At 54.2% G+C, this 15088-nt stretch overlaps 6 protein-coding genes across 6 annotated transcripts; 4 read left to right on the top strand and 2 right to left on the bottom strand.

Moving 5' to 3' along the window:
• Window positions 1-129: 129 nt before the first annotated feature.
• On the top strand, window positions 130-1442 carry pelL-2 (Pectate lyase L; the record flags this gene model as incomplete). Its single annotated transcript, XM_037325175.1, has 2 exons — window positions 130-785; window positions 863-1442. 2 exons carry the CDS (start codon window positions 130-132, stop codon window positions 1440-1442), a joined length of 1236 nt encoding a protein of 411 aa, XP_037176949.1.
• A 625-nt stretch (window positions 1443-2067) lies between these two features.
• On the top strand, window positions 2068-3064 carry qorB-1 (Quinone oxidoreductase 2; the record flags this gene model as incomplete). The annotated part of the gene is made up of 2 exons (XM_037325174.1): window positions 2068-2331; window positions 2387-3064. 2 exons carry the CDS (start codon window positions 2068-2070, stop codon window positions 3062-3064), a joined length of 942 nt encoding a protein of 313 aa, XP_037176840.1.
• Window positions 3065-5120: 2056 nt separating this feature from the next.
• Window positions 5121-6438, top strand: CGCA056_v009926 (Metallocarboxypeptidase A-like protein; the record flags this gene model as incomplete). Its single annotated transcript, XM_037325173.1, has 2 exons — window positions 5121-5451; window positions 5501-6438. 2 exons carry the CDS (start codon window positions 5121-5123, stop codon window positions 6436-6438), a joined length of 1269 nt encoding a protein of 422 aa, XP_037176931.1.
• Window positions 6439-7324: 886 nt separating this feature from the next.
• On the top strand, window positions 7325-8856 carry GH5FP-4 (Glycosyl hydrolase 5 family protein; the record flags this gene model as incomplete). The annotated part of the gene is made up of 4 exons (XM_037325172.1): window positions 7325-7936; window positions 7993-8578; window positions 8649-8774; window positions 8849-8856. 4 exons carry the CDS (start codon window positions 7325-7327, stop codon window positions 8854-8856), a joined length of 1332 nt encoding a protein of 443 aa, XP_037176933.1.
• Window positions 8857-9542: 686 nt separating this feature from the next.
• Window positions 9543-10984, bottom strand: CGCA056_v009924 (uncharacterized protein; the record flags this gene model as incomplete). The annotated part of the gene is made up of 4 exons (XM_037325171.1): window positions 9543-9739; window positions 9819-10100; window positions 10154-10824; window positions 10884-10984. 4 exons carry the CDS (start codon window positions 10982-10984, stop codon window positions 9543-9545), a joined length of 1251 nt encoding a protein of 416 aa, XP_037176936.1.
• Window positions 10985-13208: 2224 nt separating this feature from the next.
• ytcJ-4 (putative amidohydrolase YtcJ) lies at window positions 13209-14867 on the bottom strand (the record flags this gene model as incomplete). Its single annotated transcript, XM_037325170.1, has 1 exon — window positions 13209-14867. One exon carries the CDS (start codon window positions 14865-14867, stop codon window positions 13209-13211), a length of 1659 nt encoding a protein of 552 aa, XP_037176132.1.
• Between the last annotated feature and the right edge of the window lie 221 nt (window positions 14868-15088).

Below are 15088 nucleotides of genomic sequence, written 5' to 3'. Positions count from 1 at the left end.
AAGATGATTGTATAAAGGCGACGCCGAGTCTGTCCCACGATGTCGGCTTTGGATGGGAACAGTATCGGTTCGTAACTGCGAATGTCTGTTTGTCAACCCAACTTTTACACTCTTTCACAATTGCCCGTTATGTTGTTGCTATCAACACTTGTTTCGTGTCTTCCCCTGGCCCTGGCGGCCAATATCTATGTCGCCCCCACTGGCAACCCGACCCCGGACGGCAGCTCGGCCAAGCCGTTCGGTGACATCCAAGGCGCCATCAACATCACCCAGCCCGGCGACGTTGTCATCCTCCGCGGCGGAACATACGACGTCCTCAAGAACATCAACATCACGGTAAACGGCACAGCGCAGGCCCCGATTACCCTGCGTGCGGCCACGGATGAGATAGTCATCATCGACGGCGAGGGGCTGCCGAACACGCCCGCGCCCGTCGATGCCAAGATTCCCGGCAAGGAGCGCGGCGTTCTTCACGTCGAGTTTGCTCAGTACTGGAACTTCCAGCGTCTCACTTTCGCCCACGGCCCCTACGGCGTTTACGTCAAGGACAGCAGCAACTTGCGCTTCAACCAGATCGTGACTCGGGATAACTACGAGAGCGGCTTCCACATGCAGGGTGCCCTGTCCAACAACGTGATCTCCTATCTCGACTCTTACGGGAACCGCGATCCCAGGAACAACGGCGAGAACGCCGATGGTATCGCCATCAAGGAGGGCAAGGGAGAGGGCAACATCATTGTTGGCAGCAGGTTCTGGGACAACTCTGACGATGGAGTTGACTTCTGGTAAGTATTTTGTGACAGACATGGTGTCCCGGTTGCTAACGACTCGCAGGGAGTTCCACTCCAAGTTGACCATCAAGGACAGCATCGCCTGGGGCAACGGCTACAACCGCTGGGCAAGTCGACCTCTCACTCCATGACTTCCTGTACTCCAGAGCTGACCATTTCGTCCAGGACCTCCCCGACTTCACCGGCAACGGCAACGGCTTCAAGCTCGGCGGCGGCAGCGCAGGTGACATCCTCCCCGCCGGGCGCGACGTCGTCAACTGCATCGCCTTCGGCAACAAGGCCAACGGCTTCACCGACAACTCCCAGACGGGCAAGTTCCTCTTCGAGGAGAACACCTCCGTCTGGAACGGCGCCGTCGGCTTCCGCAGCGTCAACGCGACGGGCGTCCTCGAGCGCAACATCGCCGCCGTCAACCGCCCGGGCCCCCCGACCAACGTCACCTACGGCGGCCAGGTCACCCTGCGCGGCGCGCAGATCTCCAGAGACAATTCGTGGGACAACTCGGCGCCTCTGCTCACCAACGCGAGCTTCAAGAGCATTGACATCGGCCTTGTCACGGGTGCGCGTAACAAGAACGGCAAGATCGCGGCCAGCGACTTCTTGTTGCCTGTCGATGGAGCGAAGCGGGGTGCCACCACCTCCTGGAAGTAGACCCCCCCCTGATTTGGGTGCTGGCATTTTCATTCTTCATGTACATATTTTTCCCGCAAAAAGAATAGCTCTCCAATGAGACACTAGATGTTGTCATGGGCCATTCTAGAACACACATAAACTTGCATCCTGAAGATCTCTGCACACTGTCAAAGCCGCCCTAAGCGCCGATCAAGGCCGCGGTGCGGGGCCGCAAAAGCAGGTAAGCCGGTGATCGGCGGCCTCAAACCCACGGCCCCGTAATCGGCCCTAGATTGACGAGTCGGAGGGGAAACGGACACACGTGCTGGAGAAAACAAGGCTCCGTATCGTGCGATCCCGCCTTACTAATGCTGCTGTGCAAGGGAACATGCCTGGTTAAAAATCTGTAAATAGTGACGCGGTGACGTAATGCGGGTGTCAATGTGGGTGCAGGTCCCTTGCCAAGCGAGTTCCAGATCGTGATGTGATCATGCGCGTCAATCATGTTATGGCTTATCATCTCATCTTATCTTCACCACCCGCCTAGCTAACTCATCGCATGAGGCCAGATTATAGCGTGAACGGCTAGACATAGAAGCGGACTCATAGTTCAACTCATAATCTTATCATCCGATCAGCGCTAGTGAGCATCTTGAGCAGCACGATGAAGTCTATCGGCATCTTTCCGGGCTCGGGTGGTTTGGGCGGCAGTACCTACGAGTACCTGCGCAAGCTCCTCCCTAATGATCAAATCATCCTCATCAACCGATACCCAGAAAAGATCCCGCAAGAGCATCTCGAACACGGAGTCAGAGTGCGCAAGGCCTCGTACGAGTCAAGCCCCTCCGATCTAGAAGCCGCGTTTGCAGGCATCGAGGTCCTCTTCCTCATCTCCTATCCAAGCCATGTGCACAACTACCGAAGAAAGGTAAGGACGCCCCTCACTGTGCAGGGACAAGACCATCTCACAGGAATTCTGTCAGGTGCAACTACCCGCCATAGACGCAGCGCGCCGCGCCGGTATCAAGCACATCTTCTACAGCTCCCTGGCCTTCGGCGGCGACTACCAGGACACCTCAATAGCGGAGGTGATGCAAGCCCACCTCGACTCCGAGCGCCACCTCACAGAAGCAGCCGCCTCCGACCCCAATTTCACCTTCACCTCCATCCGCGAGGGGCTCTACTCAGAATCGTACCCGATCTACACGGCTTTCTTCGACATCAACGCGCCGGCGGACGAGATCCTCATACCCCACGACGGGTCCGGGCCAGGCGTCGCGTGGGTCAAGTGCAACGAGCTCGGGGAGGCGACGGCGCGGCTCATTGCAAACTACTCGTGGGACCCGGACCAGTTTGCCTACGTCAACAAAAAGATCCTGCTCACCGGCTCGAGGGAGTGGTCGCTGGAGGAGACGGTGCAGGTTCTGGGCCAAGTCGCCGGCAAGGACGTTCGCATTCGCCAGGTTGATGTTGATGAGTACGTCAAGCTGCCGCAGGTCGTCGCGCGCTTTGGGTCACAGGAGAAGGCGAGGACGTGGGCGACCGCTTGGGATGCTATTCGGGCGGGAGAGACAGCCGTGGTGACGAGTCATATGAAGGACATTATCGGGCGGGAACCTGAAGCGTTTGATGTGACTATCGCACAGTTGAGACAGTCATGAAGTCATCGACGTGGATGGCTTTTCGGCGGGTTCGGTGCTTTGCCGATAGCCAGACGACATGCGCGGCAAACGAGGAGGGATGAGATTCGATGTAATAATTACATTCGGGGGCAGTCAGCTCGAGGGAGAGAATAAATGATCAGTCGGCCTTAGCGGGAGACAGAGAATGCTGGGGCGGGGTTGGAAGCGGCACCGGAGCGACAAAGGCAACATGGTTGGGTTTCTGGCTCAATTTCCTCAGCAACGGGCGAATGGTTTAGTGGTATAATACTCGCTTAGCATGTGAGTGGTCCAGGGTTCGATTCCCTGTTCGTCCATTGTCTTTTGCTATTTTGAGCTTTTGAACTGCTTATAGACGATCTTATAGAGATCAAGAATTGTTTGCAATCATTTTTAGCGTACCAAACCATGTTTTCATTTTCCAACGGTTTCTTGCGATTGCTGGAGATTTGCGAATGGGGACTTGCCTCATCTTATGGTGAGAAGGTCTGTGCACAGCGCCCGAGGAGGCCGAAATTCGTGAAGGATGAAGTGCGGACTGCGACATATCCTTTTGAGTCAACTATTCAGCTGGGACCTTTTTACGTATTAAAGTCTCGTTTCTGAATAACGGTAGGTTGTATTGGTTCTCGCGCATGCTTCTGTTGTTCACTGTTCGAGCGGTGTTCCTCCAAAACAGACGGCAAATACAGATCTCCGCCTGCGTGTCGTGTTCCTTGTGGAACACCGGACTGCGAGGTGCTCGGAGCCCATCTCATCCCCGGCTCTCACTTTTATGTTGTGCGCGAACTGACATCATACCTTAACATGAGATGTCATAATCTCATGTCGTCCGTTTGTTCTTCTTGTCTCAACAGCAGACTCGCAGAGGACAACGTTGCCAACCTGAGTGAGAGGATGTCGGGCTGCTCCGCATGAGTTCGTATCCATCGGACTTTGTGATGGCAGATAAGCCTTAATTGGGGCCCCATTCGCTAAACTCACTGTTCTAAACCTAAAAATGACCCGACGTTGAAGGTTCGCGTAGAGCCATGCATCGCCATCTTCAGCTCCAAGCTCGCCATTACCGTATGAAAACGCCTCAAATGCTCTCACACTCCATCTTGTTAGCCGCAGTTCCAGTATACCACATTCTAGATTAAGCATCCTTTGCAGAGAAGCGGCTCATGCAGCAGGGCTTGCCTTAGCCTCCGCGAAGCTTCTCTTCCCCAAGTCAACAGCGCGATCCCCCCAAACTCCTGAATCCTTACCGCCGCGCTACCCCAGTTCCGGCAGGTCGGCTGCGTGCAATCCGGCACTTGACCTGCCTGGATCTGCTCAACGACCGCGGGGGGGCTGGGTTGGGTTGCACCAGTCCACCCCTGTTCCTACCAGTCAACTATCGCCTCCCTCCCGAACTGCTTAATCAAGCCGTGACGCCGGTCGAACGAGAAACAAAAGAACCATGGCCAACCGGACGGATGTATTGGACAACAAGCTCAATGCGCCCCCAATCGTCCCGTCAGCGGTCAAACGGCAAGCCTATTAGCTCGCGCCTGCATACCCCTCGTCTGATGGCTGCTGGCTGGCACCTTAATTGCTTCTTCCCTGAACCCCGGTCGTTCCCCCTCTTGAGAAGACGGAAAATCTCCCAGCCAGAACCTACGTAGAGTCATGGACCTTCCCCCTCAGATCTGGCTCCAAAGGCTGGCCAGGCAGCTAAGATTGTTCAGCTTCTATACACGGTACCAGAAGCTACCCTGCATGCTTGCCCAGGCGGGAACTTTTGTGAGTTGTCTCTTCGCGCCTTGTTTTGATCGGGCAGGTCTCCTGTCCCTCAAGCCAAGATATCTGACGAGCTGGGCGTGCATTCGACGCGGGTCGCCATGACCTGAAAAGGAAGGTTGCAAAGACTGCCCAGGCGATCCCCGACGGTCCGATCCTGCTGTCCCTGTTGATTCTGTCGCCTTCCCCTCATCGGTCTCGCGAACGACCATATAACCAGACGACGCCGCGCACCGGTTGCGCTGGTGAAGTTCTTGTCTCTGCACTCTCGACGATATCACGCGTTGTCAAGATGAAGTCGCTCGCTGTCCTTTCCACCACCATTGCCGCCGCCTCTGCCGCCGCCGTGGCGGGGGCTAGCTCCCAACGGGTGAGCTACGACGGCACCAAGGTTTTCCGTGTGTCCGTCGGCGACGAGGTCGACCGCGTGAACGGCGTCATCAACAAGCTTCAATTGAACACCTGGAAGGGTGTTCCGAGAGCCGGCGCCCTGGCCGACATTGTCGTCCCGCCTGAGCAGGTCGACGAGTTCAACGCCGAGATCTCGGGATTGAACGTCACGACCATGCACGAGGATCTCGGCCTCAGCATTGCTGATGAGTCCAGCTTCTCAGTCTACGCCGGTTAGTAAAACTCGATCACACATCTGGACTACCACTGACATTTATCCAGTTGGATCCGCTAACACCACTTGGTTCAACTCGTACCACGCGTACGCCGATCATCTGCAGTTCCTCAAGGACCTTGTAGCATCTTACCCCAACAACGCCGAGATTGTTACCTCTGGCAGCTCGCTCCAAGGCAACACCATCACGGGCATCCACATCTACGGCAGCTCCAAGGGCACCAAGCCCGCCGTTGTCTTCCACGGCACCGTCCACGCCCGCGAGTGGATCGGCACAATGACCAACGAGTACATCGCCTACAACCTGCTGACCAAGTACTCCACCGACACCGAGGTCAAGGGCTTCGTCGACAAGTACGACTTCTACGTCTTCCCCGTCGTCAACCCTGACGGCTTCATCTACACCCAGACCACCAACCGTCTGTGGCGCAAGAACCGCCAGACCACCTCCGGCAGCAGCTGCCTCGGCCACGACATCAACCGCAACTGGCCCTACCAGTGGTCCGTCACCGGCGGCGCCTCCACCGACCCCTGCGCCGAGGACTTCAAGGGCGCCTCCGCCGGCGACGCCCCCGAGACCGCGGCCCTCTCCGCCTGGCTGTCCAAGACCAAGGCCGCGCAGGGCCTGAAGCTCTTCATCGACTTCCACTCCTACTCGCAGCTCTTCATGACCCCCTACGGCTACTCGTGCACCGCCGTCTCCTCCAAGAACACCGAGCTGCAGTCTCTCGCCAAGGGCGCCGTCGCCGCCATCAAGGCCGTCCACGGCACCTCGTACCAGTACGGCCCCATCTGCACGACCATCTACAAGGCGACCGGCAGCAGTGTCGACTACGTCAACGACGTCGTCAAGGCCGACTACACCTTCACTCAGGAGCTGCGCGACACTGGTAACTACGGATTCGTCTTGCCCGCCAGCCAGATCGTCCCCACCGGTGAGGAGACCTACGCCGGCGTCCGCTATCTTCTTCAGAACATGAAGTAGAGTGGACCGCAGTGAATACTCAGATAACCCAAACCTAAACTTTCTTCATGTATTTACTTTATGCACTCTTGCGTATTTATCAATACAATGCAGCCACCATTAAAAACAAGCTGCTTAACTGCATGATACTCTACTAAATGTGGGTTCGTCTCTAACTTTAACCTTCACCGTTGACTCCAAACGGCCGCAATTCACTGTGATCTCCCATTGCCTCGATTGAGCCACGATTTTCCTTCGCCTAGCGCTGCTAGCCTACCCATTTCTTCAGAGGCCTTGATTTGAACGCCAACGCCTGTCTTCCATGCCGTCACGCGCGGGGTTCAACGCCTAGCTCACTGCTCGCTGATACGTCCTCGGTGACAGCCAGCTTACACATCAGACGAAGCTTCGGCACCACATGGATGTATTGGTGCCTCCAGTACCCTATCACGGCACACTTCCGAGCAGATCTTTTCGGACCGTCATCCTTAACCTTGATGGTTGAGGAAATGCATTCTTCAATGCTAGGGTTCTCCCCGGCTGGACGGTGCTGGTTTTGGAATGAAATCAGCTAAAGAAGCTCATGGGACTGGTTCCTGACAATGTAGGGGGAAAGTTGGAGAGAACATACTTTGAAGCTCCAAGGGTGGGAGGTTTGTTGGTGCAATATTGCTGTCGTTTGTTGAGGCGCCGGCCGGAAGATGCGAGGATCTAGACAGATGTAAGGATGAGTACCCTGAATTAATAGGACGTCCATTAACGAGGACTCCTCGTCGATCCGCTCAATTCCTACCCTATTCCCACCCGTGTTCTTTGACCTCTGCAGAGACCCCTAGTCATAGGTCCGTACCTCCTAAGGCCGAAAGTAGGCGTTCTCGTCTTGCCCGCGAAACTCAAGCGATCCATCATGCGCCTGCTTCACACCACCACAACGGCGCTGGTAAGCGCGCTCACGCTACCGTTCACATCGGCCTCCGAGCGTCTCGCGCAGCGCGAGGTTCATCATCTTCCTCTCTCCGTCATCGGCCGAGACATCCTCGATGCCAAAAACCAGACCGTCGCCCTCGTCGGCGCCAACTGGCCTGGTCATGAGCAAACCATGCTGCCGGAAGGCCTGCATTTTCAGAACATCTCCTACATCGTCACCAAGATCGCCGAGACCGGCTTCAACTCGGTGCGTCTCACGTTCGCGACCGAGATGGTGGACGACATAGTCGACAAGGGAGGCGACGTGACTCTCAAAGCGACCCTGGAGAAGGCGCTCGGCGCGGAGAACGGCACTAAGGTCCTGAAGCAGATCGTCAGCAACAACCCCCGCTTCAACGAGAACACTAAGCGTCTTGAAGTGTGGGACGCTGTTGCGGACGAGCTGGCGCGCCAGAATATCTACCTGCATCTTGATAACCATATGTCCAAGGCTGGATGGTGCTGCAACGTAGCCGACGGGAACGGGTGGTTTGGCGATGCTTACTTCAACACTACCAACTGGATTAGGAGCTTGTCTTTCATGGCAGAGCATGTGAGTCCCGCCTCACTCTAGTCATGCTGCTCAATTTGCTGACACATGAATTATAGGGCAAAGCCAACTGGAAGTCCTTTTCAAGCATCGGTCTTCGCAACGAGATACGCGAGCGGTTCAGCTACGACAACCCCCCCGTCGCTCCCGCCATCGAGCCCAAAACGTGGGAGACGTGGGGGAAGCGCATGGTGCAAGGCGCCAGCGCGATCCACGCCGCCAACCCGGACGTACTCATCTTCTTCGGCGGCCGGCTGGGCGGCATCGACATCGAGGCGCCCGCCAACGGGTGGTACGCCGACGAGCCGAAATGGAATTTCTCCATCGCGGAGCTGCCGTTCAAGAACAAGTTCGTCTTCGAGCTGCACCAGTACGACCACGGTCTGTCCATGGACTGTGAAAGATACTACGGGATGCTTGATGGCTGGGGCGCGGACGTTATGACCAAGGGGCAAGCCAATGTGGCGCCGCTGATCATGAGCGAATGGGGCCATGATCAGTCGGATACGAAGCGCGAGTATGAGAAGAACTTCCACAAGTGCTTGATGGACTTGATGGTTCAGAGGAGCGTTGGATGGATGGTTTGGAGTATGGGCGGCAGCTACTACATCCGTGAAGGCAAAGCTGATGTTGAAGACTTTTGGGGTATGTTGCGTGTTTCGGCTTTGCTGTCTGCCTTTGATAGGGGATGTACCTGCCACTAACAACTTTTCAGGGCTTTTGGGCCATACATGGAGCGACTACCGAGGTCGCGATTCGATCAAGAAGCTTCAGGCCGGCATGAAGGCCACATACGAGTCTTTCAACAAGTCTATGCCAGCCGCTGCGAAAGAGGTTGGAGGTAGGTAGCTCGGGTGAAGTTAGGAGAAGCAGAGGTGTGTTTTTCAGCGTCGCCCCTGCTGTTCAGTCTAGCAGCTTGTTGATGGCCCTGGCCACAGCCTTGGTCGGTGTCTTTGCTGCATTTGTATGACCACGTTGAGACTTCAAATATGTCCGGGAGTTCACGTCTCTATGCCGAGACGAATCGCGATTAAATCCGCAGATAATCAAAACGCCTTCAGGAGTGGGTCAGCAGATACCTGACTACAGTAATTCAGCTAGTAAGCAAGGGATCTTTAATAAGCTCGTACAGCTATACCCCTTCGGACTACAATTTCATGTGTGATTAGGGCAATTTCTGGCATTCCTAGGTGCTGAAATGGTGGTCTAAAGAGATGGGGTTAACTTATTTATGCTACTAATTTATTAAGGTCATACTAAAACGGACGCGAATTGACTAAAGCAGACAAGCACATCAACATCAGAACTCAGACCCAATTTCGTTTCCAAAGCATGAAACCAAAGCAAATTTAACACGGATCTGCCAGACGAAATATCAGGAAAAGCTAGGGGAACCCAGAACGCAGTGTCACAGCAAGTGATGTATGCATATCTCCATATACCCCATAGGTTGGCAACAGACGTTCCTCCAGCCCAGTCCATCCTGGCCCTCGCAAACGGCTCCTCTAGAGTCGTACAGCAGTCGACAAGGTCTGCGCATAGTTGGCAACCTACTATGTGAGAGCGTAATGGGAAACTCAGCAGAAGGGGGCAAGGGGTGATATATGCATCAATAGACCATTTCGCGCGCTGGTTTCTCCAATGGCTCCTGGAGCTTCTCGTAGTTGGGGGCCAGCATGAGCGCAGGAATATGGTTGTAACACTCCTGCTCTCCGTCATTGTCTGGATCATTGTTGACGCACTGTCTTTTATACGATTCATGCTGCTCATCGTAGGGCAAAGCGGTCCCGTCGGCTTGCTCGTAGCCTGCGGAAAAGTCAGTTCAGTGGAAAGAAGAACGGTACAACGAATATTAGAGTTCCGTAGTACAAACGGTACCACTTACGAAGAGCCCAAAGTACCTCCGGGCTACCCTCGGGGTTGAGCTTTGGGACCAAGGAGCACACGTTGGGAATGTTCTCAACCTCTCCAATGCAGTCGGGATCGTCGGCGGGAAGACTGGTACAGTGCGACCCGGTGCAAGGGGTGGGCGCCGAATACTCTCTGCGAGATGTGGTTCCGCAACTCTCGATGAGCTTGGGGAAGAACACCCAACGGGTGTAATGTTCGGGGCTGACATTCGATACTGTTTGGGTGGTAGATACGAACATAGTCTTAGTCAATGACCCTTTTTCTTGTTAGTGCATGGTGAACCGTCCCGGGATGCTGCTTTGGCCTCACATTCGTAACTCACTCCAGCACCTATGACTTCCTTGAAAATGCCCTCAACGCCAATTGAGAAGCCGTTGGAGATCGAGGTCTCGCTGCCAGCTCCTAGCTCCACGGCCTTTCCTGGGAGCTGTTGATCTCCTCCAGCGCCAGGTGCCCGCTGCTCGTGACCGAGAAAGCCGGTTTTTCGCAATTCGCAGAAGACCTGACACTTGTTGTTCCCGGGAGCAATTTGGCCACAAGTACCGTCCTCATTGAGTTTGTTCTTCGCATCACAGTCAAAGTGCGGGACTCCATCGTCAGCGTACGCACAGTCACGCTTGGTGAGGAGAGACCGTCCCTTGGAACGCTTCTTCGAGCCAGGAACGTCAGGAGGGTTGGAACCCGGAGGCTGGGTCAGGCTGACTCCGCCGACTCCGAAGGCAGCGAAAGTCAAGTTGTTGACTACATGAATGCCCGTGAAGCCGCCATCGAGGCCGCAGTCCTTGATGAGTTGATCAACACCACGTTTGACTTCATCACGGTTGATGGTCCGGTTGCGCTGGTTGCCGTTACAGAGACTGACGACAGTGGTGTTAACGTGGGCAAAGATGCAATCATCCATAGCCATGAAGAAGGCATCGGACGTGACGATGGTGTTCGTGAGGTACTGCGCGGCCTCCAACGAGTCTTTCTCCGTGTATCTGAAAGGCCTTATGTTGGCATATTTGTAACTAGATGATCTGCGTGGGTTTAGACTTACCCACGATCCTGGCCACAGATGGTATAATGATCAATACCATTACCTGTTCTCGGCAAGACACCGCCGACTGCGCGCAACCACAGGAGAAGTTTGTTGAACATGTCTGTGTATAATTGGAAGATACCCAAACACAATGTGATAGTATGTAGGAAGAAGCGGGTCACGAGCTCTTTGTGACTCAACTGTTGAAGCTGTGGCGGTGGAGTTCGGATTCAATACAATTCATGGAGAGATTGTCTTCCCTTTAAATATTTCTTCATTTGGCCTTGATTATGAAGGAACTCCAGCCTTCACTAGCCAAGTGCCTTAATATCACGTAGAACAGTTTGGCTTCGAGCCCAGAGCCTTACGTTCCGCAGCATCACCAGATCAAAGCTGTTCAACGAACACAACAGCACTTTCGTATCCCAACAGCCCCCACCTGCCATTCATCCTCCACACCGTCTTACAACAGAACGTAGTATCCAGTGCGGTCTCTGTAGGGCTAGATGCTGAACGTTACTTGCGCCTTCTTCTTTGAAAAACGACAGTTCAGCAATTGCTCCAACCATCGTCTGATGGAGCTGGATTTGGCTACCCAGGACACGTTCCGAAATCTCAAGGCGGCCATGCTACTGCTTCAGAAAGGCGCAGTCCTGCAAACGGAAACGTCTATAGTTCTAGACCTAGAATCGAACAAAATTGGGAATGAGTTGCCAAACCCGATCTACACAAATATCCACGATGAGCAGAGGCAACGCCCCCAAATTTATCAGGCTTCCAAGACTTATGCCAAGAGCTCCGTGTTGAAACCGATATTCCAACCGCATAAAATGTCAATGCCAGTTGTGTGATTCGTTCGTGAGGATATGGCTTTTCAATCTGCCTGCATGGGCTTCAGACCATATGGACCACACATGGCTGAAGAAGGGCCAAAAGCCTTTGGTTACAACCTGACTGAGGCAGACGATTTGATTGGCGCCCTTATCCATAAACCAACCGCCGTTTCTCAGTGTCGCATGCAACGTAAGTCGGGTAAATGTCGAGGACTTTCGCCATGCCTGAATAGGCAAATCGCTCGCCAAGATTGACTTGGCATAGGCGGGTTTGACAGGTACAACCAATTGAGCGGGGCCAAAGCAGTTGGCTGAATGCAACTGAGAAAGGAGCTTGACAGCCACGCGACCTCTAGAATGAGACACAAGTACGGCACAGCACCAACACCTGCGCCCATGATTCCCAAGCGAAATTACACATTCTCATGTTTCCCACGTCATCGCAAAACCTGTCATTGGCAAAGGAGCGTACGCTTCACGGTTACATGAGATAGGACCGGTGCCTATAAGACCGGTGTAGGCAGGAATCTCGTCACCCATCACACAAGCTGCGGCGAACAATAATCCCAACAAGAAACCCGCTTAGAACAACAACGAAACATCGGCAACCAAAAACATGGACAAAGTCGTCTATGTCAACGAGAGTCACCGAACTCATGTATGTACTTGAGCACTTTCAGCAAGCTCCTTGGCCCTCCTACCAAGCTTCTTTCGTCTGACTTCTTACTATTAGCTGCAAGAGCGCTGGCATGCATATCCGGAAGCGTGTTCGAGGCCGGCCCCCGATCTTGGAATACCAATCGTCTGCACCACGGGAAGCGATGTCATCTATACCAGAGGGTACCTCGTGAGTCCCGGGCAAGACTTCGACATGTTTGAGCATTGTTGTCCAAGCAACCGGAATGGGTCAAACGTTTACATGACACAGCGCTTCTGCCAGTCTAGTACATGTTTCACTCATCAGCCGGAGATTTCGATCAATTGGCCTGACTGTGTGAGAGAGGCGGCGGGTAAGAAGATAGACGAGCTCAAAGCTGAGGGGAGAAGGTTCAACTACACCAAAGACATTTTCAAGGGGAAATGTGAATGGATCGACTACACATCTCTCAAGAAGGAGCTTCAGTATAACAAGAGCGAGTCTGTTTCATTGGGTGTGAGCAAATGCGTCATTCTTGCTCTGACTTTAGCATCTGTAGTTGGGGCTCATTTCATCATGTAGATTGTTTACTATGGAGAAGGACTTTGCCTAAGGTTGGCCAGACGCTTCAGAACGATGTAGTTGTATTTTCCTGTGTCCTGCTTGGGTTGGCTGCAAAGTAGCTCGGTTTGTACTTGGACGATTTTGATGAGCAGACAATGGAATAACTCGACTTGGGCGCATGGAGTTCTTAGTGCTAAATGCTGAATTGTAGGATTGCAACTCCTGCTACTATTCAACTCATTCGCATGTCTGCCATGCGTGCCCATGCTGATCTAATCTATCGCGACACCAAACTCCATCCGCTGGGCCTCAAACCTGCCCAGGAAACACTTGCTGTCCCTCAAACCAAGTCTCTACAGCCTTTGCCTGCAGAGCCTTCTCAGGCTTCCATTCGAGATCAAATACAGCCAAATCAGCCCTCTTACCAACCTCAAATGATCCTACACGATCGTCCAGGAAACAACTCCTTGCCGCACCCTCTGTGGCCCCAGCCACAACATCACACATGGACAGCGCAAATTGGGGATTGACAACTGTCTCCAACTCCGGCTCGCGGGCCGACCTCCGCGTGGTTGCAATGTAAAGGTTGTTGACAATGTGATGCGGCGCAGTCGGCGCATCGGAACCAATAGCCACGGGGGCTCCCCTGTCGGCGAAGTCGCTGTACGCGAAAGCGCGTCCACAGCGGTGTTCGCCAATGAGCTTCGGCCATGCGCGTAGGATGGCAGGGTCGGAGTGAACAGGCTGAACGGAGGCTGTAATGCCCAGCTTGCCCAAACGTTTGGCGTCCTCCGCGGTTGTAACTTCGAGGTGCTCGATACGAGGGCGATGCTCCGGGCCGACATACTTCTCGAGCACATCGATAGCGTTGGCGACTGTTCGGTCACCAATGGCGTGGAGCGCAACTTGCAAGCCGTGTTTTGTCGCTGCTTCCACAACGGGACCCATGTGTTCCGGTGACCATACGGGGTCGCAGTTCTCGTTGTTGTGGCTGTATGGCTCCTTCAAAGAGGCTGTGCAGGCGTCGATGATGCCGTCGCACACCAGCTTGATACCCACGAGTCTGCAGTCGGGGTCCGTCTCCAAATTGAACTCTTTGGCGAGTTCTGCAGCCCTTTCAACCTGCTTGATGTTCTCCGCATCATTGTCCCTGGGCAGGATCATCCAGTAGGCAGCGAAACGAATAGGGAACGGTCGACCGGCTTCCTTCTCACGCTTGCGATAGTTTTGCAGCGCTTCCCATCCCTCCTCTTCCATTGCCATGTCGATGAGACCAGTGAATCCAGCACTCGTGTAGTCGTTGACAGCGGTTTTGATTGCCGATATACGATCTTCCATCGTGGAAGTCCTGGCCATGTACAACGGAATCCACTTCATGCTTGCTGCTTCCGAGAGCAGACCACTCGGCTTGCCAGTCTTGGGGTCGCGCATGATCTCACCACCAGGAGGGTCCGGCTCATTGTCCAGGTCCAGCTCTCTCAGAGCGGCGCTGTTGCACCACGTAGAGTGCAGGTCCTTTGCTGTGATCAAGATTGGACGAGGATCCAAGTCGTCAATGAGCGAGGCTAAGGGACCCTCTGGTGTCATGAAATGCATCCAGCCACTGCAAAAGATACGCGCCTGGTCCGGGTTGGCGGCGGCATGGTCTTTGATAGTCTTTCTGATGTCCGCTAGGCTCTTGCACTTGTCCAGAGGCAATTTCTGCAAGGTCTGTCCCAGCTGAGTCAAGTGAATGTGTCCGTCGAGGAGACCCGGCAGGACGTGGCGGCCGCCAACATCGCGAACCTCAGCTCCTGCATTGATAGCGCTCTTGACTTCGTTTGCTGAAGCTTCGCCGACGAATGTGATAAGGCCGTCCTTGATCACGAGAGCCTCGGCGAAGTTGGCCTCCGATCGCTGTCCAGGTGGCGCCTTGTTTGACCGGAAGAACCTTCCGTTCTGGAAGACAACGTGCTTTGAAGTCGTCATTCTGGGTTGCTGGGACGTCTGAATAGTGTCTCTGACAACTCAGCCGCAACTGGAGATCCTGTCAACCTTGTACCTTGGTGAACGAAAGCTTAGTAAGTTTAGCGCATGCCGCAATGATTGTGAAAATGTGGCAAGATCAGAAGGAGGGGTGAGGTTGCATGATGGTGTGATAGCCTAGATAGCAAAGATAGGAGGGGCTTGCGGGGTATCATATCCGACAT

The sequence above is a fragment of the Colletotrichum aenigma genome (genome assembly GCF_013390185.1).
Source record: "Colletotrichum aenigma strain Cg56 chromosome Unknown KSG_Cg56_contig06, whole genome shotgun sequence".
Taxonomy (NCBI): Eukaryota; Fungi; Ascomycota; class Sordariomycetes; order Glomerellales; family Glomerellaceae; genus Colletotrichum; species Colletotrichum aenigma.
The sequence above is the reverse complement of the archived record's forward strand: the minus strand, read 5'-3'. Positions and strand labels throughout refer to the sequence as shown.